This window comes from Solea solea, chromosome 18 (genome assembly GCF_958295425.1).
Source record: "Solea solea chromosome 18, fSolSol10.1, whole genome shotgun sequence".
In the NCBI taxonomy this organism is placed as follows: domain Eukaryota; kingdom Metazoa; phylum Chordata; class Actinopteri; order Pleuronectiformes; family Soleidae; genus Solea; species Solea solea.
In genome coordinates, this window is record NC_081151.1 from 10,658,149 (window position 1) to 10,686,043 (window position 27,895).

General features: G+C 39.8%; 1 protein-coding gene across 2 annotated transcripts; it reads right to left on the reverse strand.

Annotated features, from left to right (window-relative positions):
• Positions 1-23,107, reverse strand: gphna (gephyrin a). 2 transcript variants are annotated; one of them, XM_058616227.1, is made up of 24 exons: positions 22,999-23,107; positions 18,505-18,583; positions 18,349-18,406; positions 17,859-17,951; positions 17,594-17,688; positions 17,413-17,479; positions 15,468-15,839; positions 14,940-15,041; positions 12,496-12,633; positions 12,315-12,357; positions 10,868-11,005; positions 10,279-10,371; positions 9,344-9,399; positions 6,661-6,780; positions 5,976-6,034; positions 5,739-5,892; positions 5,492-5,613; positions 3,979-4,066; positions 3,736-3,809; positions 3,177-3,241; positions 1,298-1,401; positions 931-1,027; positions 174-312; positions 1-72 (listed from the first exon to the last, which is right to left on the reverse strand). In XM_058616227.1, exons 1-23 carry the CDS (start codon positions 23,060-23,062, stop codon positions 179-181), a joined length of 2,415 nt encoding a protein of 804 aa, XP_058472210.1. In that variant the 5' UTR covers positions 23,063-23,107; the 3' UTR covers positions 1-72; positions 174-178. The 2 variants fall into 2 exon arrangements, with proteins under 2 accessions (XP_058472210.1, XP_058472211.1); XM_058616228.1 differs by lacking the exon at positions 14,940-15,041 and having other exon boundaries at positions 12-312.
• Between the last annotated feature and the right edge of the window lie 4,788 nt (positions 23,108-27,895).

Here is a 27,895-nt window from a genome sequence, read left to right on the forward strand (position 1 = left end):
TCCCACCCATTTCCTGTTCAGACAGGAAGTCCTGGCATTGCCATGGCAATCGGTAGTGAGTGACACTGAAGTCTGCGGATAAAAGCAGTGTGGCAGATTGTTAGTGAGGGCTTTATTTTACCACCGGCCTTTTTATGATAAAGTGAAAAGAAAGAGAGGAGAGAGTGATCAACCTGCATCATAGTCGTCCGATCACCATGACGTCCACCACCTCTCCCTTATGTAGCTCCACATACTGCTCTGTTTTAGGAGGCAACATCAGCAGGCCGTTGGCGCTACGCATCGACATTAGCCTACTGGACACCTGGTTGCCTGGAGGCAAGAATGATGAAATAGTCATTTATACAGTAAATGTGTGGGATTGTATGAGTGTTTGCTCCATGTATTACACACAATGTACGGTATACACAGTCACATTAACAGAAATAGTAACATTTACCTTTGTTCTTTAACCTTTTCTTCAACTCTTTCTTTTTCTTTTTAAATTTTTTATTTACTTATTTGTTTTAAATACTTTGAAGATTTGCCGTTTTAAATAACCCTTGCATTCATTTTATTGTACTTAGTACAAACCCATTTTTCCATGAAGCTTATTTTTTATCTATGTAATTTGTCTTGTAAGTTTAAGTGACAATATGCCTATTGTAGCTGATGTGCAGTTCTTGTCCTTTAGGCTCTTAAACAATCCAAAAAAAAAACCTCCAAAACAACCATGGAGACTTAACACTACACAAACATCAACCATACTACAATGACAATAACGATAAACCGACACTGGCTAACACAACAATGATTAAAACGATGATAAAAACAGTGATGGACAACTGAGGGAAAACTGAAATATTCAGTGTTCACAGGTTTGTCTCTGTTGATACCATAGTTTTGCTTTAGAGTCAAAAGTTTTAAAATAAGTTATAAATGTGAGTGTACCTGTGCTTTGTGCCCAGGGCAGTGGCTCCTGGTGATGCCAGGTGAGAATACAGCGGTGATACTCTGGTCTAGGATCCAGCTTAACATCACAGGAAAGCTGAAACACACACACACACACAGATTGAAACAATTTAAGCTGTAATATCTATTAGTTAAATGAGAAAGCGACATCTGCTGGATACCACAAACAATATTATTAATGTGTGAGTAAATCGCATAGAACAACTTGACTGGTTTTCAAACACCTTTGGGGTTGTAGAGGAAGGTTAAGGTGAAGGACTAGGTAATGCATGATGTAAATGAGTGTCTGGACATTTAAAATGCAAATGTTGAGTGTAGTGTGTATGTGTGTGTGTGTGGGTCTTACCCTAGCTTTAATAATAGTAGGTCTAGGGTCCAGAATGCCTTGCATCTTCCTCAGAGCAGGAATCACAAACAGGTTACATGTCACCACTGCAGACACTGGGTTACCTTCACAACAATAACACTGAGTTAATGAGGCGGGAAAAAATGCAGTATAAATATATAGTAGTAGGTTATACAGTAGGTACAAATATTTTAGTGCATTTACTTTTATAATTCAAAGTGTTTTATAGGATAAAACACAACTAAATAAAACAGTAATACAGTAAACAAAGTTAGGCTAATAAAAAAGGTGAAACTGAGGATGTAAAATGGACTTTAATATAAGAAGAGATAAATGAAGGAAAAACCTTTGATTATTAAAAGACAAACTAAGGGTTTTTGTGACAGAGGCCTCGTCACTGATTGACAGCAAAGCAGGCAATAATCTGTCAAACATACACGTCTACATACATTAGTCCCCTCTGTTGTGCGGAATGCACGCGCCACATGAATTCACTAAATATCTACAGTCACAACAAAACACTCACAGTCAAATGTTATTGTAGTTATTTTGTGTCTATTCACACTCGCACTACAAGCGCTTTACCATGTCGTGTCGTTCTCCATTAAGGTTCTAAGGTTGAAAAGGAGCCAATCATTCGTGTCTCCTTTAGTTAGCAAGTTTCTGAGAGTGGTCATTTTTCAGTTATGTGGTTATTGTCAATTATTGGCATAGAAACACTGATTGTGTGAGATATTAAGACAGTCAAGGGGAGAGTCACCAAGGGATGTGAATTTGGTTGCAAGCTGGCTGTACACAAAGTAATGTGGGAATTAGAAATTATGTTCAGTATATTTGAAGTATAAATATGTGACAAGATTTTGGAGTTATCCTGTACTTGCTGTTTGCACTGATAGTTTTGTTAGGGCTGCAATTGACGATTATTTTCAAAATCGATTTATTGTTGATTAATTGAAAAATGTTGATTATTTTCTTAATTCATTGAGTAATGGTCCTTTTGGTCCATAAAACGTCAGAAGATTGATCAGAGTTTCTCAAACCTGGAAATGATGATGTTCTCAAACGTCTTGTTAAGTCCACAAACAAACAAATATTCAGTTTCAATGATAACTGAGCAAAGAAACCACAAAATATTCACATTTAAGATGCCGGAAAATCTGAAAACGGTTTTAATAATGAAAAAAAACTTCAAACCGTTTAATTGATTACCAAAAGAGTTTAGTAATCAATAAATACTCACGTAATTGCTTCAGCCCTACACTGATTGCTTTATAATATACAAGGGGATTTTACAAATGTAACAAAGCTCATTTTGTAGGTTAACCAAGACAAAAAGGCCGTTTCCTCCACGATCTTGAACATTCCATTGTTTGTTCTAATTTGAGTTCAGTTAAGTGTATGTATTATGTTTTGGTTATATGTAATAAATAGGATATGAACACACTGAGGAGGTTAAGCCAAATAAATGCCGATCAGAGAGGCTCCAGGTGATTAAAGAGATACTTGCTTATTGACAACATAACAACACTGCAGACCTCCTCATACACTGTCTGAACTGCTGCGATTAGACAAAAGCTACAGGAGCATAAAGAACAGAGCCACCAGACTGTGGAAGAGCTTACACTGGTGAACTACTAATCCTGGAAATGCACTTTATTGCACCTTTTATATTTTTACATTTTCACACAGTACATTAACTTTAGGTATGTTTCCGATTCTTTCAATTGCTCTGAATGTTTGTCTTTAAACTCTCCTTGTTTTGCGTCTTTTAGCATTTATTACAGACCCACTCTCTCGGATTTTGTCTGCACTACTGATGTACAAACACCAAAATGACAATAACACTTATTTAAATTGGTTCAAGATATAAATATCGTACCTGGCAGAGCAAAGATGAGTTTCCGTGCTCCATCAATGTCGACTGTGGCAAAGGTAGTTGGAAGACTAAGAAACGGACAAGTGGGATTATTTACCTGTAATAAATACAGTGGTAGCAAACAGCAATAGCATTAATAATAATAATTGCCCCTCTAGCAATAGTATTGGGATTAATAAAAACAGTGGTATTAAAAGCAGTAACAACTGCAAATGGTCAAAAAGATTAAACAATCTACAAACTGATGTAACAGCAGGAGAATGCTTGTGATTAGGAGGAAGTGGTGGAGGAGCAGTGACAGCTATAGAAGTGATGGTGTAATGGACGCACTGTGGTAGAAACTGCACTAGCAGAAATAGTTGAAATACTAAAATAGTAGAACTAGAAACTGTTGTAGTAGTGGCAGCAGATGTAGGAGTAATAGTTAGTAGAATGTCGCAGTAGAATGAGAATGAACAAAAGCAAAGGTAGAAGTGAAATCATCAGTTAATATTGTCAGAAAGAAAATAAAGCTGAAAATAAAATCAAGTTTCCCACATTTTAAAGAATGGTAAACTCTTACCCTGGCTTCATAAAGACACGTCCAAAGTGGATCTGAGCATGAAGGTCAATATCCAGCACCTGCTTTAGGTAATCCTGAAAAACACACACACACACACGGACGACAACAATAATGTTAAACTGACCTTGAATCAGCTGGAATATTAGAACCAATACAACTTTAGCACCAAGGCTACACTTTTTTGGAAAAATGAGAATCACAATTTAGTTTTAATTAAACATTAAACGCTGGTAGTTTAGGTACCTTCTCTCCCATGGACACGCCTCCTGAGGTGATGATGACGTCAGCGCGGCTGATTCCCTCATGCAGAGCTGACAGCAGGTCATCAGGGCTGCAAAAACACGTGTGACACATTTAAACTCAGTGGGCTGATTCTGGAGCAAACAGCCGTTTTAATGTTTACTGTGGCAGTGGATGAGATTTGTTGATATCACAGTCGTCAAGAGCTTAAAACTACACACACACACACACACACACTTGTTTTTATATCTCAGTGAGGACACATCAATGACAAATACAACTGCTGGTGGAACAAACTGGGGTCTTGTAATATAACCTAAAGGGGTTTTGAGTTTCAGCCAAAAAGGTAATTATTACAGAACATTTTGACCGTAATCCTTGAATTTAAGGAAATGTTTGTCCCAAACTGGAAGCTGGAATGCTTAAAAGTAAAGGACGGGATGAACAGATGATAAGACGAGTGGATAGACAGACAGAGGAATGGAGAGACAGTTGAATCATAAAACAGAAAAAGGTTTAACACTTTTATGAGCTGCATGTCCTAAAATATATTAAGTGCACTGTCAAAAGAAAGTAAAGCAGTGTGGTTCCAGAAGCAAAAATGCTGTTCTTTTTCAAGGCAGAGAGTTTGATAATAAAAGCCCATAATAATTTAACCGTCCAAGGTCGACTCACCATGAGGCACAGGCCTGGGAAACAATGTTATACTGTACACTCCTGTAGAAGCCAAACGTCTGTATGATATCAACTCTGTTTTCAGAAAAAAATTGTTTTCCTTTGTTACAATAGACAGGAGAATTCCTCAACCTCACAATCCTTGGGCATAGTATCAACATCTGATTGGTGAAATTCAGCCCACAGCCAAGAGAATTTGTGACTAGAGGGTTGCTGGTTCGAGTCCCTGCCAGGTCAAGGGCTGGGGTTCCTAATCCCCATTGCTCATTGTTAAGTGGACCCTCTACTTTCTCCATTTTTAACAATACTTCATATAGAGCTATAATTATTATTCGATGAATCAATTAGTAGTTGCTAACTAAATTAATCAACTATTTTGATCATCGATTAATCAATTTGAGTGTTTTTTTTCAATAATTAAAACAATTTTTTGGCTTCTTAAATGTGAATATTTTCTTGTTTATTTGCTCCATCTTACAAAGAAATCATTAAAACTGAATAATTTTGGTTTGTGGACAAAATACCGTAAGACATTCGAGAACATCATCATTTCCAGGTTTGAGAAACACTGATCAACATTTTTCAACATTTCATGAACATTTCCTTGATTAATATTTTTAACGGATTAATCGATGATGAAAATAATAGTTGCAGTACTAATTTCATATGAAATGGTTTATGGTCAGGATTCCTCTCGTAGCTCGTTCAGGGCTTAAAACTGTTTCAATGGATTTGTTTTGAAGCGTCACTGGAGAAAACAAATATTTTCTTCTGAAGACAGAGTCAAGATTACGTTCTACATGAAGCTCTGACAACAACTGAGGTAGAGTAACAATCATACTTGTCTCCAACGATGCCCAGGTTGATGGTGGGGTACCCGTGCTCCTGGATAGTGGCCAGAAGAGTGGAGCGGTTAGAGTCTCTGATCTTTCCTGGGTGGAGGTCATCTTCTGGATTCAACAGCTACACACAATCACACACACACAAGTACAGGATTGAATGGGCATCTTGATTCACTGGGGGCAAAAACAGCTGCAAATATCAAAATAAAAGTCATCTTTTTCTTGCTTGTACTGATGTGTATGTACCTCATTCCCAGTGGACATGACAGCCACCACAGGAAACTTGTGCACGCTGACCTCGGTCACTCCCACTGTAGCCAGCAGGCCGATCTCTGACGGGCCCATATGTGTCCCTTTGGCCAACACACACTCTCCTCTCCTGATGTCATGACCTATTGGCCTGTGTGGACACACTCAGACATGTTACAAGCATAAACAACAGACGGTCTTCTAATGCTGACAGCAACTTGCTCCTGCTTTTACCTGATGTCCTGTCCGGGCCGGGCCTGAACCATAATCCTCACCTCCAACTCCTCTGTGCCCTGTAACACACGGATGATTAAAACGATAAATGATTGGACTAACATGTTTCTATACTTTATTTTTCAGATCTTTTAAGTGATGTTCAATGGGATTAAGATCAGGGCTCCTAAAGGATCTTTTCAGAAGAGTGTAATGTTTTCTTTTTTTTAGCCGAGTGTTTTGGGTCATTATCCTGTTGGAAGAGACATGACCAGAGACCGAGACTGAGCTTTCTGACACTGGGCAGTATTTTAGCTCCAGGATGCCTGGATAGTCATGAGATTTAACTTTTGTTCTGCACAGATTCGAGGTAACCCATGCCAGCCGTAGCAAAGCAACCCCAAAACACATGTTTTGTAGCAGGTATGGCGTGAGCTCTCAGACTATCAGGGAGACTAAATCTAAAGATAGTTCCATGCTACAAGGATACCAACAAATTTGTCCACATCTGCACAAACATGTGTAGAGAATGTTTGATGGATGGGCGTTGGAACCAGATCAGTTTTCTGTCAGAGCAGAACCAAATCTAGTGTACTTACAATTTGTTTGTGTCCAACAGTGTGTGGAATCTATGATCTGGCACAGTTGCAGTAAGCAAGCAGAAAAATGAATAGTAGACAGAGAAAACTCTTAATGGAGTATTTACATCCTCAGACTCCCTCAGCAGCTCTGTATCTTCTACTTGGACCACAGCATCAGCTCCACAAGGAATCGGAGCTCCGGTCGTCACCCTCATCACCTGACCTGGCATCACTGTATGGGTGGGCTGCAGAAACACACACACATACATTCATGGTTACTTCAGCAGCCACAGTATAGCGTAATATGTCACATTATTACCAGTGAAGAGGTACTAGTTTATGGTGTCTCTGTATCATAGCAGGAGGAACAATAGTTGTGGCCCCATTTAGACCTGCTATTAACTTGTGTTGTGTAACCACATGTGACTGAATCTCTCTTCCTCACTCTGTATGTAAAACACATGGATGACATGGCTGTTTGTGAGGTCAGATGAGTCTGTTGTTGTCAATGTGTTGGTGTGTATGTGTCAAGGTGTTTGTGCCCACGTGACAGGTAGAGAGAGAAAAAAGGGGGGAAGTTGAGTGAGTCAAAGCTCTACTCACGCTGATGTAGCATGAAAAAGATTCTGCTGATTAGAGAGAGAACAGTGTGGTATAAAATAAGCGTGAAACTACAGCTTGTCAGTGGCTTGGAGGGCTTTAAAGTGTCCTGGGAATGGATTATATATACTGTACGTGCATGCAAGTTAAAGTGTCCCTAAATCACTGCTAAATGTGGATGTTTTGATCACATCTGAGAACGAATTCAGTTGTGTTTTCAGTCTATTCGTGGTCATAACTGCACTTTCTATAGTTAATAAATACTGAACTCACTTTTTCCCCAACCTTTAAATTCACAACGGCGTTCAGTCTTATATGAATGATGTACTGGAGGGAGAAGAGGTGCCAACTCACCAAAGGCAGCACCTTCCATTTATGTTGAAGGGCTGAATAGCTTTAATTTTTTATTTTTTTTTTTAATTGAAACAAAAAATACATTTTCTTATTAGCATCTTTAGTTGCATTAGCAAAAACTGTAAGACATGAAAATTCAGTAGTCCAGTAGACATCCAGTAGACATCATCGACCTCTGTGACTTCATCCTTCAAATATGAAGTAGATCAATGGGGGAAGACACTATTTGAGACCTTAAGCGCATCAGTACAGTCCTGCAGAAATAATGAGAGCTAGTTGGGAATGGAAGATCGAGTTACTATCAAAACCAAGGTGGCCTCGTCTGCTGTTAGAGAAGTTAAACAACACATTACTGAAGCAGAGGAATAACAGCTCAGAGGCTCCGAGGCTGAAATGAATCAACTCCATACTTGTGCCAAGATGAATGTGATGAAGGCAGCGCTGTCAGGAAATGAGTCTATAAATGAAGGTGCAGCTGTTACCCACACCTGTACTGTCTAACAGCTCTCTCTCCTCTCATTCATTAAAACCCCGCAGCCACCTTGAAGGCAGCAGGACAGATATTTGTGATGAATGTGTGGCCCTGCAAGAAGAACTGCAGCCAAGTATAGTGCAATTATATTCAGCAGTCCATCCCTGATGTAATCATGTGCAAATGACAGCAGGCTGCCACAAAGGAAGCACACACTCGGTGAGAGGAACCACGGCGGCCAGATACGACTCAGTGTGCCCACAGTTTCTGTGGCAAAGGTCTGACTAACACTGCAAGTGGGGGGGGGACTTAAATGTATTATTGTATCTATTTAACAATGAGGAATCAATGCAGGAAAATCATTACATGGAAGGTTGAAAAATAAAACACATCATAGCTGTCTGTATCAATATGCCTCTGCTAGCTCACTCTGATGGAATAGTCTCACAGTTAAAGACCAGCTTATTTAAAGGAATGGTCAGAAATGTTTAAATTTTATGAATGATTTTCCCTCAAAATCGGCGTTTGACGTACTGCCGGAAAAGCCGCGTGATGACGCAACTGATAATTATCGACAATTACATTTGTCCACGATGTTACGATGTTATGTTACCATTATTTGCAGTTTCGCTCCTCCTGTGTGTCTGTGTGACTGTCAGTCTCTCAGGTGGATGTCAGCAACCAGGTGGCAAACAGTGAGGGGCTCAATGGAGCCTGGACTTTATACAGTAAACCCTCATTAACCTGCACACTGAGCTTCCTCCTCACCTCTGTCCAAACAAATCCTGTGTCCGTGTTATTGAAATGATGTTGAAAGTAGTATTATTAGTCGTAGTGACTTAAAGGTAAGCTAAGTAGGTGGCGTTTTGTGTTTAAGTTGAGGTTGAAATCCAAGTAGTTTTTTGCTCTTAAAGCCTTTAGTTAAGATAAATAATACTTGTGGTAATGCTGTAGTGCTTGGACAAAATTGATAATATTTAGGTTAAATTTAAAAGATAGCAGTCATTTATTTTCGGTTTATTAAGAGAAGTTTTTGTTAGTTATTTTGGCATTGCTCTTCTCTGAAGTGAATAAAACTGCTACACTTTTGCTAGACTTTGTTTGGAAAGAGGAGTTGGAAGAAACACACACACACACTCACAGCCCTTGTCTAAAATACAGCCCAGAGTATCACTAGTCTTTCATCATGGCATTACTACTCATGAAAGTAGCTTATTTATTTACTCACTGTAGTTCAAAAAGTGGAAGGACAACAACAACTACTGGTAGTGTTTATATTAGTAGAGATGTTGACAGTGCATATACTTGTGTTGTCAATGAGTAGGTAGAAGTTTCCATTCATGATTTCATGTCTACAGGAGTGTTAGTGTGTTAGCGCTGACCTGTTGTCCAGCCTGTGACTCTCCCATGATGAAGCGATCTCCGGGGCCATCAGCAGCTACACGCCAATGAAAATGATGTCGTTAATCACGTTAATTAGGAAAATTAGACCATGGCGATTGAAGTTTATTGATTTTAGGTGGCAGACACGAAGACAGGTTAATATTATGTTAACTTTATTTCAAGAGGTGAAACCTTCATATATTCTACATTCATTGCACTTTTAAGTGAAATATTTCAGAAATGTCTGTAAAGCATCTGATTTATGCACACTCGGCCTCCTTTTGCATGAATTACTACATCACTGTGGTGTGACAAGGAGGTGATGAGGCCGGGGCAATGCTGAGGCCAGGGCCTCCATGGGGGCCTTAAGCAAAATTTAATTTTGGGGGCCTTCATCAATGCCAATATTAAAGCAATAAATTGCTTTTGGGGGAATTCTGCACAGTTGTAGTCGTGTTGCTTCCATCATCCCAATGTCAGCCTGGCATGTTCTTACCCTTATATTAGCTTTAATCTTAAATGGCAGCAATCTCCGAAGAATGATTGTATGTTGATTTTCACTTCATATTCAAAATGGCACAACATTGAGGTGAATATGGTGTCAGCCTAATAAAAGGTAACAAAATAAAGTGCATTCATTGTAATTATGACTTAACTAAATATTTAAGTAAAAATAAAAAAATAACACTACAATGAAATGCAAATAGCACAAAAGAAGGTACTAAATGAAATAAATACTAAATAAAGAGATGGAACTCTAATAAGAGAACAAAATGGTTTAAGAACAAAATTTTTTTTAGCTGTAGGCTATATTTAAAAAAAATGCACCTGTAAAAAAAAAAACAAAAGCTAAGTGGCAGGTGTTAAACGATAATTTCATAGATCACAGTTTGTGTAAAATACGAGATGGTATTATTGGTATTAACGGTCTCACCTCGCACAGCGTAGCCATCTTTAACGGAGGCGGGGAACGGAGGAAGGTTATCTTTGGCATAGATGTCCTGAGCGAGCACTCGACCCAATCCGCCTGCAGAGAGCAGACCCATACACATGCACAGTCTACTAAGCACAATAAAACAATCAACTGACAATAATACAATTACAAGAGACATCGTGTCTGTGTGTGTACAGTTGTGTATCTACTGTCGTTGTTCAAATAAAATCAATGGATCTGATGTTGAAGTCATAAAGACTATTTACATTTCTAAAAATAGACAGAGAAATCAGCAACCCAACCCTACTTAACAGCTTCATAGTGTAAAAGCTCTAAAATGCATCATGATATTGGTATCAGTAGATACTCGAGTTTGTGATTTTGGTATCAGACAGGAAAAAGGGCTATTCCCTAATGTCAGTAAAGGGTTTCTAAGTACTTTTAAAAAAACACAAATTAATGAAATGTAAGACTGATGAAGGAGAGTCCCAGAATTACTTTCTAAATAAAATGACTTAACACCCCCCCCCCACACACACACTTTTGAACCCCCGTTTAAACCAAAATAAAATGTGCTGAGAAGACTCACTTCTGTAGTTAATGACTTCAATTCCCAAAATATGCGTCATCTCTAGAACAGTGATGAAGGCTTTGTCCATTGACGTCAATGGGAACGGGGACATGCGATGACGACGTGCCACTTTACTGATGTCCACTGCACTGTGGCCTACACACACACACACACAGAGAGAGATGGCATTAATCCCAGATATGGTACAGTTAGTAGCTTCTTGTTGACTTGATAATAAAATCACACTTAACTGTCTGATCTGTTTGTTTGTCTTTAATTTGCATATTCATATTCATATTCATATGATGTTAAATGCTAGCTAACACTAGACGAGATGGGCTTGCTGCTAAATAAATGTCAATGCAGCAACGCACAGGAGTAGAATACACATCAGTATTTATTGTTTAGAGGTGAATTTGAATGCAACACACATCCTTGTTTACCTCTTTTAACCACATGACACTTTGGATAAACAGTTGCAAGCTAAACAAACAGCATCAGATAGCACTGTAGTGATGGTAACTGATACTTGTAATTGCCGAGCTACAGTGGTGGGCCGTTGCATTTTCATGGCCTAACAGACACTTTAAGGAAAATGTCAGGACAACAGTACAGGTCTGAAAGCAGCTTTAGACCATTTCCACACGGACATGTTTCCAGTAACCACGGCATCGTTTCAGGAAGTCTCCATCCACACAAAACCCCCAAAAACGACTCAAAATGCTGCATACATATGGCAGGCCTGTAAGGGATGCTGTAACGCTACCACATCAAAAACGGAGAAGACGATGTTATGTAGTACAACAGACTGAAACAAGTCAGGGACCTAAAAGAAAAACGTTTTTCTTTTTTTATTCAGCTTTATAATGGTGCTTTTCCAGTGCTAGCACTACTCGACTCTACTTAACTCGACTCTACTCGGTTTGGTATCAGCCACGTTTTCTATTACTTCATAGTTCCTCAATGTGGGCGAGGTATTCAAAGCACGGTGGTGCAAAAGTGCCGTGATGTTGTTTCATGTGCGACACAAACACACAAACATCTGCACCTTGCCGCCAACGGACCACAGTGTATTTTTTTTGTGGACAGCAGCCAAGTACTCACTCAAACAAGAAACTGTTTGATTCTTGAGTTGGACACTCTCTGCCAACCAGTCTGCTGATGTTACATCTAAACTAAAACAGACTAAAAAAAAAAGCACAAGGTATAATGGAACAGTATAATGGAAAAGTACCAAAAGTTACTTTTCAAACCTCCTTCAAAAAAGTTACTTGCGACAAATCTAGCAACTTTCTGGCATAATCGTAACTACTTTCCCAGAAGGAAATGGTCAGTTCTGCCCATGGTTGTATTATTAAGCAGCAGTTGAATATGTGCAAGGATTTTGTGTCTTCTTGACGGCTGCATTGGGAAATTGACTTTTAAAGGACCGCTGAATAACAAACACACACACGCACAGACTTACTGGCTCTCAGAATGTTCTCATTACTGCCACATCGTGACTGAACCTGCAGAAGAGAGAGACAAACTGGTAAACATCTCTCCCAAATCTCTCCTACATGACGGGACAGATGCGCCGGTGTAGTATAGATACAGTAAATGTAAAAGTAAGATCAGTCAGTTTGTGTGTGTGTGTGCATGCGTACCTTGGGTGTTGGGCACGAGGCAGTTGAAAGGCGGGAGGTTGCCTGTGTTGCCCGCGGGGACTCGGAAGGGGTGGAGCTCAAAGAGGCAGAATCTCGAGGGAGCACCTGAACGCCTCGGGAAATGATCGAGTCCGGGATCTAAACACAAACACAGTAGGATTTTCATTTTAAAAAAAGTGATAATTTTATGCATAAACTTGCCTTGTGAGGGGTAGTCGACTCTGTATGACCATTTATTTATACTTGCATAATATATTCTGACTAATCACTGGTAACCAAATACATGCATCACTGAGCCTTATACTATTAAACTCCAGTTCAAGGCACTGTGACAATCATTTGAGACCATGTTATCACTTAAATATTCATGTATTCTGTTACCTTTTCAGAGGATAGTGGTGTTTACTGTGTCCTGGGACTGAGACCTTCATGTTATTTACTCAATCACATTCACATGAGGTAAACAAAGTGTGTGTCTCTCATATTTATTTTCTTCCTTTCTTTAAAGAAGTAATACAAGGTTAAATGAACTGGAAGTTTAGACACATACATGTACTGGAACCTCTGCAGGTAACAAAAATCACACCATGCCTCCAGGTACCTCTGATTCCTAGTGAACAAGGTTGGAGTATGTTCACTGTGATGGATTACCTACCTGCAGCAAGTTAAAAAAAAAGTCCCTGCAAATAGATTTTTCTCCTCAAACAACAGTGAAGTGACAGGAATATCTTAATGGAAAGTAGGAAAACCTTGGTTAAGCTTTGAAAGAAAAATGTAAGGTGAATATTTCTGTTGGTTTTTTTTTGGAGGAGCAACAGAGCTCAACAACCTCAGCGGTAAATCAATCTGATCAGGTATTGTCACAGAATAAGCAAACTGATCATCAGGACACCACTTTCCAACTGTAAACCAATTCTCTGACCAAAGCCTATATAGAAAATCAGCAATTTTTCATCACAGCACACAGTGAGTTGTTGATCCACTAGCAATTTCATCAGTAAGTTCAAATGTTTGTTTTCTTGTTACTTCTGTGTTTGATATCTTTTGTTTGGAATAACATTTAAGTGACACAAACTTGCCCAAACGAGGCAGAAGCAGACCAGCAGCTCCTGTGTTTCTGTCAGATAAAAATGCTGATTTTCCTCTATAGTTTTTGGCAGAAGAGATCACTTTACAAACCTTCCATTTGGCTGTTTAACAGCAAGATAAAGTGGCAAACACATTCTCAGTATATCACAGACTTAACTGGCATGAATTTTAGTACGTGAGGGATTATAATCTGCCACTGTGTCACTGCCTCGTGATGGCAGTGAGGGCAAGTGTCTCGGGCTGGTTCCTGGCAATGCACGATCAGCGAAGTCAGTGTCAGTACCTCATGCAACAACTTCAAAAAACCTGAACTATATATTTTTTTTTAAACTTTTTTTTAAAATGATAAGTTATGGCATCTTTTTTTGAAGGAATATCAGACAAATACCGACTATTCATGTAGCTCTGTTTTGTTCTCCATTGACTCCTAACAAAATTACGTGGCTTCTTCGCTGCTTGCTACCTGTTGTTGCTGGAAATGAGACTGATGATGAAAAACACTGACAATGTGAAAACAGAACAGTGACAGCTGACGGAAACAGAAAAGTTGGGTTTTAACTGTCTGTGGGTTCATCGCTATACTGTATGTACATGTACTCCTCCTCACTTATCACTCCTATGAGCTGCAAGTGTAGCTTTAAGTGCATTAAACATCATGTATAGTTTAACATATAACAGGTATCTAAAGCTGCAGTACATAACATTTGGTAAATTTTTGTTGTTGATGTTATTATTCTGCTTCTGTTTGGTCTTTATCAACAGAAATGATGTAACATTACATTGTATGTTGCATCTGAACACAGGTTCTGTCAAGCAATACTATCAGACCTGACTGAGGAAGTGTTTGTGTGTATACAATAAGTTATTGTCAATAACAGAGCAGGCGCAGGCGGGGGCAAAAAACAGTATTGCCATCAAACTGCTGAATGTCCGGATCTCACAGTCTCACTTTAAGAGCACAATGTTGCTGTTGCCTCCGTCAGTCTCGACATAAAACAAATCACTTCCTGTGTGCAGCGTGGGAATAAGATCTCAAAAGTGCTATACTGAGAAACAGAGAGAGTCATGTCTGCTAAACCCTTTGTTTATATTTTAAAGTTTTGACTGCAGTTTTAATGATTTTGTAAAAAAAAACAAAAAATAAAATATAGCGGTACTTGTTGTAATAACACCAATCTCATGTGGACTCATATTATAATATAAATTGCTATATTGCCCATGCTCTTGACCAAAGAAAATGGTGCCATGGTTGTTAAATACATTCATGTTGGTGGTAGTTCTTGGGGAAAACCTTTGTTGGCCCAAGAGTGTGTTACACACAGATGACATGATGAGTTTGTGCTCGAGTGTCTCACCTGCTGGTCATGACTACAGGAGCAGGTGTAATGAGTGGGTGGGGCGGGTGAGTTGCCGAGCAGATAGGGACCCCCTTTAGCCATGACTTCAGCATGGCTTGTCTGATGGACACACACAGATGCACATTGGTACAGACAGACAAATGAAATGAAATGAAATGGTGACAGTTTTTAAAATGTGTTGATAGTTTCATGAAACATCAGTGGCTCCCGAAAACTTAGATATATAAACTGGATACTTCTGAAGTAATGATCTACATCATCTAAATGAAATGAATGATACAGGTTTACAAATGGTGTAAAGGCCCCCATAAAATGAAATATACAGTTTCAGTGTAGCTACTGATGACAGCTATTACTGGGAAACTGTGTTTTCCATAACCTGCATCAGCCTATGGAATTTGAGCAGTATATAGATAGTGCTGCTGCTGCAATGACCCAATTTCCCCCCCGGGGTCATTAATGTTTCATCTATCAGGTTTTGAGCAGCAGCACAGAACTTTTTTTTTTGTCTTGACCACTCATTACCTTAGCAGCAATGGCAGCTGCGGTGATGTGGGAGGAGCCATGCTGGGGGTGGTGGTGGTGATGATGGTGGTGGTGGTTGTGGGCATGGTGACCTCTCCTCTGGTCTTCCTCCTCATCGTCCTCCTCCTCACACTGGGTCCCACGCTCCATGGTGTGCATGTTGCTGTGTGTGTTGGCGTGCATGTTGGTGTGTGTGTTGGCGTGCGTGTTGCCGTGTATGCTGCCGTGTATGTTGCTGTGTGTGTTGGCCAGCAGAGGGGAAGGAGAGGGCAGCTGCTCCAAGGCGGCGTGTGTGGATTTGACTCTGACCGTGGCCTCCCGCAGCAGGTCGATGGCGTGGGGCAGAGCGGGCAAGATGAACTGAAAGCACTCCTGCAGAGAACAACAGCATTTATTTAATCTTTTCTCCTGCAATGAAATCACTAACTTCAACATCTTCCGTAAAATTTGAACTACTAGGGCCAGCTAACTTTTCTGATATGACTTGGACTCGTCTCTCACTCTCCCTGTTTTGTCTGTGAGTCTTTGATTCGCTCTCATCCATTACATCTGTTAGTATTCCCCCCCTCGCCTTTTAACTGGACTTTTTGATGTTTTACCAGCTGATCATTCACTGATGTCTTACTTCATGGAACTAGCTGCCTTCCTCTGCCTTTTACCAAGATGTGTCATTCTGATATACTGGAAGAGTCTCCTGTAAAACTAATAAAAAGTTTAACATTCCCTTCATAGTTCCAATTTCGTTGTGATCTTTCTACGTGCTACAGTGAGAGATATAGTCACTGCATTTTGGCTTTTTTTTTTTCTTTCCTGGATCCACAAATTCCAAAAGATATGAAGAAATTTTCTAAAATGAGAACTTATCTATATTGGAATCACTGAACCTTCTTTTACCATTTCATTTAAACTGTTGACAGTGGTCCCTGTGTGCTCAGTTATGGTCCAGTTCCATTCCACTGGTAACTGAAGCAGGTAGGTATAAAAGGTATATATGAAGGGCAGCGTTTATGGGTTTTATGTGATCTGAATGTTGTTGAGGATTATTTAATTTTCTGCTCCACTGCCCTGTGTACACTGACTGAACAGAGAATTATTTACTTAAAATAAATTTCCAGGAGAAGAACCCTCATTTATTTTATCTGATTGTGATATGTTACATTGGCTCTTTAAGAGTGAGATCTATGCCATATTTACAGCTGATTGTCACTCCCAATGCGAGCTGCTGGACGTCCTCCACTGTCGTGTTCGATGACGTCACACCAGTAAGATCTAACACTACACAACCCTGGGCACAGCCCACACGCCGCCTACCAAGTAAAGGTCCCGTTCTCAGTCAAGCCTGACCCGGGGCGTTATTACCTGACTGTAATTCCAGACCCATGATGGAAACACAGCACATATAGCAACCACATAGCAACAGACACAGAGTCACCGGTGGCAGGGAGAAACTGGTTAGTAAAACTAAAAATGAACGACTTAATAACAATTGGGGAACAATCAGAAAAATGCGTTTAGTATGAGATTCACTGGTCCAAGTTTGTTCTCGCTTCTCTACACTCTCTCTCCCTCTCGTTGAGCAGAAGTAGTGTAAATTCGCAGTTTCAGTTACAAACATCTCAAGCACGAGTTTAATTCTCATTAGAATATATTGTTTTCTCTGAAGACACAAGCTGGATCTGTGCAGAGGTGGAGGGGGAGCCTAACAGTAAAATCCCTTGTTGTGATGAGAGAGTCGTGTAGAACTCCTGTGTGGGTGTTTTCATTTCTGCACAATTTTTTCTTGGACATGTTAATACGGTGTAGAGCTGTCTGTAATAAAAGTGCCTGTGTAACATTTGGCAACATGTGGCTTTTTGTCATTACTTAACTGAAAAAAACCACATATATATTAAAATATATACATATATATGTGTGTTTTAAGAATAAGCACAGATGAGGGTCATACCTGAGAGCCCTTCTTGCTCCCTGGCAGGTTGATGATCAAAGTTTTCCCACGAATACCACACACCGGCCTGAATATAAGAGCCACACCACACACATTCATGGGGTTAGAATTATAGAGATGAGTACTGCAGCTTTTACATATGTCAGCTAGTCTCACTGAAAAGTGTGAATGTTGCCTTTACCTGGACAGCATGCCCAGTGGTGTAACATTGAGTGATCCCATCAGCATGGCCAGAGCCATACCTGGAGCCTCTCGCTCGATCACCTCTCTGGTGGCCTACGACATAAAAACAAACATTTACTTCATTCAAACAACTAACACCGTCTGTTATTTCAGAGGAGAAAAACAAGTTGAATCACTATATTTCCAGTTTTTAAATCAGTATTAACTTTTATTCACTCCTTTATTCACTGAACTTCTGCAGGCGTGTTTGCAGTGCAGTTTACCTCCGGTGTAACATCACGTGGTGCAAAGCCAGTTCCTCCAGTAGTGAGAATGAGATTCAGCTCCTGCTCGTCACACCACTCCAAAAGAGTGTCCTGCTCACAGCAAGTGAACACAAAGTTAATAAAAACTAATAATACAAACTAAAGACCATACCATACCAGCTTCTTGTGTTGATTAGGATCAACTAAACCAAGTTTTCAGTGGCTAAGAGAGCAATGAACTAACAAATCACCGTTTCCGGACAGATTATCCACAAACTCTTTGGCTGATAATAGTAAACAATAATAATAAAGATGAACCACATGTGCCATATTTTCATAATAAAAAGACCAACTCAGTTTGGGGAGTGTATGACGTCTCACTCGCAGCAATGAACGCCACACTTTATGAAACACGTCCATACTGGGAGAGGGAAAGCGTGTTCGGACATGAATGATATCACTGAACGACTAGGTTGAGACTGAGAATGCTCAAAGCTAATTTACGCACCTTGATTTCATCGAGCTCATCTGGAACGATCTTGTAGGCTGCTATGACTCCTCCTAGCCTGCAAGGGGCGACAGAGACACGTTAACCGTGACGCAAACGCGCAACTTTTACACGTCAGTTACACCTGCGGGCCATGGGCTTTGAGTGGAGTCTCACAGTGAGGGATCGTGGACAAGGTCTTTCAGGTTGACACCACTTCTGTCCTCAGCCAGGTTCTTGAAACAGCTGTCACTGACTGAAGAGGAGAGAAGTTCAGGTTACACAAGACAACACCTGTGACATACATGATGTTTATCAATTACATATTAAAAGATACCAAGATCTTTGAGTGTTCATCTCTGGATCTTATTGTATTAGCATTTTACACTGATGAATACAACTTTTTTAACATCTGTGTTACATGAGAAGCACATGTGTGACAATGAGCCAGCCTGCACCCTCAGGGCTTCAGACTAACCTTTCCACAAAATGTAGCACAAAATTTATGTGCGCCAACATTTTTCCACATGCCACCTTCAATTTTAAGGGTTGCCTTTATGGCAGTTCCCATACACAAACATTCATACTTGGTACAAGGTGTAGGTAAATGTTTGTCTTCATTAGAAGCACAAACAGCTTGTGTATGCACAAACTCAAACACACACTGAACCTAAAACTGAGGAAGCTAAAAGGAACTTAGCCTTAAATAATATATTTTATTACACCTGTGCATTTTCCTTAATGTGGCCTGTCAACATGTCTGACATTAATTAAAAAAAACTGTGGGGTGGGGGGAAGAAATATTGACAACAGAAAATTAAGGATAAAAAGAAAAATCCTTATTATTCTTTTTTAAAAAAGAGAGTGAGATATTGATTATAGGGCTGAAACAATTACTCGATTCATCGATTTTTTCAGCTTCTTAAATGTGAAAACTTTCAGGTTTCTTTGCTCCACATAACAAAGAAATCATTCAAACGGAATAATTTTGGTTTGACATTAGAGAACATCATCATTTTCAGGTATAAAAAACACTGACTAACATTTTTCAACATTTTATGGACCAAACGATTACTCGATTAAACCAGAAAATAATCGACAGATACATCCATGTTGAAAATAATTGTTGCTTGCAGCCCTAGTTGACTAGTCACCAACTCACTTCAAGTAACTGACTTCAAGATCTGTGCTCTGAAAGACTGACGAACCTAAAAGTAAGCTGTAGAACCTACATAAAATAAAATTTGGGACATAGTTGTCATTTGTTTTTTTATTGTAAAAGGCAAAATTTTGCCCTTTGTCAGCTGGTTTTGGCACTAGCAGCTCCACGACCCTCCTGTGGAGGATAACCCATAAGTGTCATGTTAGGTGAATGGGTATCAGTCAGTATGGTGGAAAAGATTGCAACAGAGCTCTAGACATCACGTGACACGGTTTTTATGAACTGTCATGTTGTCAGCCTCAGATGCAGCAAAAATTAAAAGGACTAGTACTGGATTCAACCTGTCAGAGTTCACTGCGCACTTTAAATCCATGGAGATCAAACGATATATCACAAAACTTGACAAGAGTGAATATATCAGATCCTTATAATGCCCTGGTGTGCTTTTTATGAGTTTAGAAATAGCCGGAGAGGACATTATTCCAGAGCCGCAGTATCCTGATCTTCAACTTCTTGATGAACTTCCCCTCATCTTACTCCAGAGAGTCACTGAAAGTTTACAAGAGTCTGGAGGGAAACAAATGGACGCAATCTGGCTTTGTGACAAACATTCAATGCTGAAGCCTATAGTGTTGTTGTCACTGGACAGGTAAATGTTGCGCTAAAATAACATTAGCATTAGCAACAGAGCAACATTATTAACTGAGAGTTAACTACAAAATTCTTTGCTGGTGTTTGTTCCCATCACTCCGGTCTTCTTCTGCGTGCTGTGAGAGCGTTTCATGGCAGTGATTCACCTCCACCATCCCTCTAGATCTGTGGAGCTCGAAAATAAAATGCTCTCCCATTAGCTTATTAGGCACAACATCTATCCACCGTCTTCATTTCTATGATGAAAACAGTCGGCGAAGAGACAAGTTTTCTGATATATTGCTTGATTTATGTGCCGTCTACTGTATACGTCTATGAGCTTAACCACGTTGTTTCCTACCAGGGGGGCGTGTCTGAGGCGTTACTGTACTAATTACTAAAAAAATGTAGTGCAATGGAATCAGATTCCACGAATAAAAGGATGAGATTTGGAGCTCATGTGACTTAAACATCACTCCAGCCTCCATATTTCACTGCCGTGGACAAATGGCAGACAAGGTGAACATGGAAATGTGTAGACTGATGAAGGGAACCAACATTCCTCTACATAAATACATATGAACATTAGGGGGTTATTGGCAAAAATCAAATATACAACCCATGAACATGACTAAATAAGTTTGTTTGCTTTAAAGTAGAAATTGTTTTCTTTTTGTAACCAAAGTTTAAACCTCCATATGTGCTTGAAGCAAGGGCCTTGCTTTATAGAGGCCACCATCTTGCACCACCATGTCTCAGCAGCAGCCCAAAAGGACAAAGTGTACATTTTGGCTCTTGACACAGAAGCTCGCAACCACAGACTGTATATAGAGATATATGTATTTGGCTGAAAAATTAACACAGAAATTAACAGAATCGCGATTTGGAATGTCAGTTTTTGCATCCACAAGTTGACAAATGTCACCTGCAACAACACACTTATTGAACAAGGCCAGCTATCAATCACACTGGTGACCATGTTGTGTCTATTTTCCTCCAAATGGGAAAATAATGACATCATGTCCTACTGCAAAGCTGAAACTAGCTACTTCTCAAATGAGAAGTAGGCTTTTCCCATAGACTTCCATTCAAATAGAGTTATTTTTAATGCAACTAGTGCAGTCCAACCCCTGGTAGCAAACTGCTTCTTCCACCCTACTTCTTTCGATTTCAAACCAGAAAACTATGGTCATTTTTAAAGCAGAACTATGCAGGATTTTACCCTAATTTCCTGTAACAGCTTCAGAGTCACTGTGACGGTTAAATGTTTGGATGTGAGGATATTGGCGGCTGCCTCCACTCACTCTACTCTCTGTTAGCAGAAAGCCAGCCTTGCAAGATCAGGGCCCTTGACCCAGAGTCCTCAGAGTCATGAAGTCTTACAAGAAACATGAATTGCTTCACGGCACTGCACACACACACACACACTCAAGCCAGGTACCGGCTACAAGATCAATGTTCATCATGGCAGAGCCAGTGAAAAAAAGGGGCAGATAAAACCATTGTTGGAGAAAGCAAGGAAAAAAAAGCAACCAGACTTGCAAAGTTTGGCTTTACACAATTTATGCTCACTACGCAATCAAAGAAGATCAGTAGCCTTTCTGGTATGAGGCCACTCTAGTAGAAGAACTTGCTGAGGAATCCTCCATGTATGACAATCTGAAGTCTCACCATTAGAGGTCACTAATTCTTTAACACTGGCACCTTGAATTGCACAGTAGAATACACAGAAAATGCTGAGATTTTTTTTTTTTTTAAATCAGTATAAAATTTGCAAAATTGTGCTTTTTACCACATCATCGCCAAGTGCCGTAATTAGACATGTCAAACAAGACATAACACGGATTGGGGACGTGTTTAAACGTGACAGGAGTCAGTGGGTGTCAGGTGGATGTGTATCAGACATATTGTAGCTGCTGTGCTAGTGAAACCACGACAGTCTCCTCGGCCAGTTGTTGCTGCTGCTTCTGCTGCTGCTGTAGTTGATGCCTCTCATCCTCTTAGCATTACTCTCACGTCCCCCTCTGCCTGGGAAAGGAGACAGCAGGGATACTGGGGACTGTCACACGGCTCTATACTGGTCCCAGTCCACTGCACGACTCACAAACAGTCCACTACAGCGACAATTACAGAAGCGACTCCACCTGCACAGCAGAATATTTACCACCATCGCTTTATAACTAGCTTTTAATGGGCAACCGAACGCAGGCTACGTTATTTCATACATGTACTCCTCATTTATTTAAATAAAACCGCAGGCACTGCGTCCAAATATAACAGGGCTGTCAACGGAACCATAAGAGAAATGTTAATTAAAACAACGTATCGTATCTGCAACGGCACATGAATAATGCAGCTCATTCGGGCTCCATATGTACACTGCCAGAAAAATAAATGACACCAAGCTAGCAACATACAACACAAGGCAACCACGAAAAATGTTGGTTTGAATTTCAAAATAAAAGCGCAATTTTAAAGCAGTACGGTTCGTGGAGGCGAAACCGAATTTTGAAAGTCTTTGCCGGTTTTTCTTTTACCTTCTTGACGCTACATTACACGTGTCACTGTGGCTGTCGTGAAGCTAAAACACCGAACATGACAGCCACTCATGGCATGAACACGAACACGTTTTACACGCCAGCACACGACCGTAAATAACGCGGATTCAGAGCCGTGTGCACATGTGTGTGACCTGTCAAACGACAGGCAGCCGCCGCTCGAGCGAGGTTAGCGGTCCGGGCAAAACGCTAGCTAGCTCTGCAGCGAAGACTGCACGTATCATGATATCGACGTCCACGGATAATCCACGACAAAAAAAAAAACACACGAGTGCAACATAAAGAGGCGCTTTGACGCATTCACACGAGCTGTCCACCCACCTGTCAAAATCCCCACTCGGGTCTGATGGTCGTGGTTGGTGAGCACCATCCCGTCCGCCGCCATATTTACAACCTCTGTCTGCACTGTGACGGCACGTACATAGAAACTGTGTGTGTGTGTGTGTGCGTATGTGTGTGTGAGAGAGAGAGAAAGAGCGAGAGGTGGGGAAGGAAAGAGAGAGCGAGAGAGCCCATAGAAACAAACAGAGGACCAAAACACGTTTAAACCATAGCAAGCGAAGACATTTTGGATTGTCCACACAACTTTAAATGGCTTTTCGGGGTTAAAACTTGGTTTTAAGGTTAGGGTTAGGCGTTATAGGGGTAATACATAGGGTATAGGGAATACATTATGTTTACGAGGGTCCTCACTAAGGGTGCTGAACAAGAATGTGTGTGTATGTGTGAGAGAGAACCATCAGACATAGCTTCATCTACTTGTGACACTTTGTAAACCACTCACTCTCCTGAACCAAAGTCTACAGCAGGGTTCTCAAACTCTGATGATCTGAGGGCCACATGAACAAGAGGGGGCCGGTCAGTGTTTGATACGGAGCGATATAGTTCAAAAGAGAAGATGCAAATGTCAGGCTGCATAAAACTGTCCCACGGCAAGTTTGAGACCTCAGGTCTACAGGGAAAATAACCATTTTGCATCACGGCACGTACATCGGAAGCAGAAATGAATTGGCTTTGTAACATGAGGGTTGCCGGTTCAAAACCCATGATGGGTCAAGGGCTGGGGTGCATCTGAGCAAGGCCTCAAATATCCCACTGCTCCTGTTCACTACTGGTGTGGAGTAAGGATGGGTTAAATGCACTATCAATAATCAATAATTGGTTTGTGTGTACAAAAATAACTCATTCTTTTTTTCTTTTTACAGGTAGCTGCTCCATTGCAGGTCCAACACACGGAGATGAACAACCATTCACTCTCACACCTATGTGAAATTTAGAATGAGAAATCTGGGGAAAACATGCAAAGTCAATGCAAAAAGACCAGGTTGTGAACCCAAGTCTTTTTTCTGCAAGATAACAGCACTAACCACTTGGTCACCGTGTGGCCCTCAGTAGTTATTATGTGTTATGGGGGGGATAAACCAGTGTTACATGTCTCATAATGAAGGATGACAGAGTCATGAGGTGGAAGTGTGACTGGCAGTAAATCAGTCTGCTGACTGTGATGAACACAGCATACATTCACTCAGCAACACTGTAGAAAATGACCACGAGAAGGAGGTGCTGTTAAGTCTAAAATAGACGTGTAATGTCTGAATCACAAGTTTATTTTAAGGCCAGTTTGACGTTTCAACTGTGCTCAAGAACTTCTGTTACTGGATGAGGCAGATGTACTGTATGTCTTGTTTTGTATGTTCTGTCTTTTTTTTTTCTGACTGTGTTAGATGTCTTTGGTTCTCACTCACTCACACTCACTCACTCATCTTCTACCGCTTTGCTACACGAGGGTCGCTGGTGCCAATCTTAGCTGACATCGCAGGGCCACATATAGAGACAAACAACCATCCACTCTCACACTCATCCCCAAATCTGCATGTTTATTGGACTGTGGGAGGAAACCGGAGTACCTGGAGAACCGGGAGGAAACCCACACAGACACAGGAAACTCCATGCAGAAGGGCCCTTTTTCCAACTGGGCCACAAACCCAGGTCTTCTTGTTGCAAAGGCAAGAGTGCTAACCACTACACCAACCATGTGGCCTGTCTTTGCTGCTATATTTTTAAAATTGAAATCAATGACAGTGTTGTAAGGATACAATATGGTAAATAAACAGGTACAATAGATCTATAAGTCGATCTGACTTCATTTATACAAAGTAATGTAACCCAGAGTGCGTTCCATGACAGTTTCTAACACATACAGCAAATAAAACAAAAGGAACAAAACTAAGGAAACGGCACCATCATTCTCAACAATCCGCAATGAGGACACACCAGAGACTAAAAACACTAATGACTGAACCAAAAAACATCAGGAATAAAAGAAATGATAATGAAATAAATAGATAAATGAAACCAATAACACTAACGGATGTACTGATTTAGTAAAACTAACAAAAATGTAATAGACATACAAAGTAAATAGAAGTTCCATTAAAGAGTCAGACAAACTAAAATAACAATAAAATGTATGATCAGGTAAAAATTATGTTATAAGCAGTCTAAAGAGGTGGCAATAATAAAATAATATATAATTTGATTTGATTTATATTATCTGCTTCTTTACATTGAAAATGAAGTATTATCCAGCTCAGCTGTGCCTTTGTTCTTATCACAGTGTTATTTTAAGGCAGTAACACGTGTGCGTGCATGCGTTTCTATTCATTAGGACAGCCTAAACAAAGTCTTCTCTATAACATTTACCATAATGCCTGACCCTAACTTTAACCTAACCACAATTCAAATCCTAGCCCTAAACCTAACCAATTCCCCAGAAATGAGGTTCTGCCTCATTAGGACCAAGTTTTGGACTCTATGAGGACTAGTGGTGTTAAATAGTTCACACACGCAGGTAATTAAGCAGCAGCTTTGGTCTGTTTGCACATGCAGGCAGTTGTTTAGGGGAGCGCTTGAGTTTGAGGAGAACACATTTGTAACAGACAATCATGTTTGCAAGAAGCCAAAATGTGATCTTGATTAAAAGACGAGAAGAAGAATCCACTTGTAAAACTTTTCATGGCCGCTTCTTGGTGTGTTCAATAACAGAGCAGCTGTATGAAGCTGTCACTTGCTCAGTCGTGAGTATGCGTCACTCTGTGTGCAGTAAGGCTGCAACAATTAATCAATTATTAATTGAATTAATGCTAAAACAAACATCAGCAGTTCTGAAAATCGATTTATCGCTTGAGTTTGAGTTTTTTGTTTGTTTTTTAATAATTAAAACAAGTTCTCTGAGTTTTATGTGTCTGACATAGAATTATTTTTTGGTTTACAATATTTTTTTTATAGTAAAACACACAGCTCATAAAATAAAGTGATTACAAAACGCTTCAATACCCATTCATGTCCTGTCCAAAGAACAGGTGAGCAGGTGCCTGTGTATCTGTGCATCACAGATTAACTTCACCATGTCCTACACTATGAAATGGTGAGTCTTTCGGCAGCAAAATGGAGCCTTGTTATGTGTATCCTGTATAAAACAAGTCATAGAATTCAAGTTTTTCACAGAACTCTAAAATACTTGGCTGCCCCCTGTGACCTCAGGGAATTATTTACTTTACCTGGCCTGTTGCAACATCCCTGGAGGTCAGACAGCGGGTCATTGATCCAGATACTGCTCTACTTTCTGCTCTATGTGAACATGCAAACTGTTTTAAGCTGTTGAATATCATTAAAGATAAGGTGTATATATATATATATATATATATATATATACAGTACATATATATGTATATATGCATATATATGTATATATACATATATACAATTATAATTATACATATGTATATATACATATATATAATTACAGTGGACTTATCTTACTGGAAGTGCTCTGAATCATCAAACCAAAGCTATAATGAACAAAAATGACAAAAATGTTGATACATGTCAGAGCTAAGTGTACAAAAAAGTATATATACGTGTGTTGGGGTTATTGCTTGCACGCACACACACCTGCATTCATGATTCGTGAAGGTTCAAAGGGCAAATACCTGAAACTATTCTTCATGAAGAGTTCAATTAACCACTATTAAATCGCTGTATCGTCATCGTAATCACAGTTATTCTACGTTAAAAGGTCAGACATAGAATGTACACTTAGCAGCGAACACTGCTACGACTTAACTTCATATTTTGCTACGAAGAGGAGTCAACGTCTGCTTTGGCGACACTGCCCCCACGTGGCCAAACTGAGTACAGCACCAACATCGAGTCAAGTGTTGGGAACCAGAATCCAGTCCTTACTACACATCCATGGTGACGAAGAGAAATTATATTATAGACATGTGATTATTAGAACAAGATATTTAAAAAATATAATAATATAATATATTATAATCAAAAAATAAATAAATATCAAATTACTTCAATACAGTGAAGACAAGAGGCAGTATTATTATCCATATTATTCTATATGTCAAAATAAGCAAAAGATAAGTCCTGATATTAGTTACTCACCTGTGTGTGTCAGTGATGTGTCGTAACATCTGGTGTTAGAGGAATTCTTCTTCACACTTTCTCACACCATTGAATCACATGGTACTAACGTGACTGCAGGAATGAATGACTGCTTTGATGCTCAGAACATTTACTAAAGTTCTTTAAAGGTGTTTGAGTCCATGATGAAGTGGCAAACACATTCATGCATCAATGTCTATGAGCTTGAGGAACAAAAAGAGCTACAGTATAGTAGCTGCCAGTTCTGTTTATCAGTTTTTTCTCAACACAGGGTTTTGAAAAGACATTTTTGAGGTTGCATGGTGCAGCTGAATCCTTCCCTTCCAAGTGTGTAAACACTGGCTTCCTGTCCGATTCAGGATTTATTTCAAGATTTTATTGCTTGTTTTTCAGGTTTTAAATGTGCTAGCCCCAACTTATTTATGCGATTTGATACATGTCCACACTCCTGCCAGAGTAACGAGATCCTCCAACCAGTTGCTCCTGGATGTTTCTAGAACAAGGTGCAAAACCAACCAGGTGTTATGGAGTCTTTTCAGTGGCTGCTATCAGTTTACGGAATAGTTTAGACTTTAGAAAAGTCCCCTGTAGTGTATTTTTGGTTTGTTTCACCTGTTCCTGTCGTGTATTTGTTGTGCCTGTGCAGCACTTTGGGGTTGTTTTAAATGTGCTGTATAAATAAAGTTGGTTTATACATTTAAAGTTGCGTATACACAAAGCAATGGCTCACGTCCCTCAGAACAATGACACAACTCTCACA

Bases quoted from the DNA above. Each gene is read 5' to 3' on its own strand.
- gphna (XM_058616227.1), bottom strand. From the start codon at position 23,062: ATGGCGGCGGACGGGATGGTGCTCACCAACCACGACCATCAGACCCGA. The intron at 15,042-15,467 runs GTAATGAGTGGT...TGTGTCCATCAG, and splicing joins CAGCTGCCATTGCTGCTAAG to ACAAGCCATGCTGAAGTCAT. The intron at 4,067-5,491 runs GTATGATTGTTA...GTGTTTTTGCAG, and splicing joins CTGGGCATCGTTGGAGACAA to CCCTGATGACCTGCTGTCAG.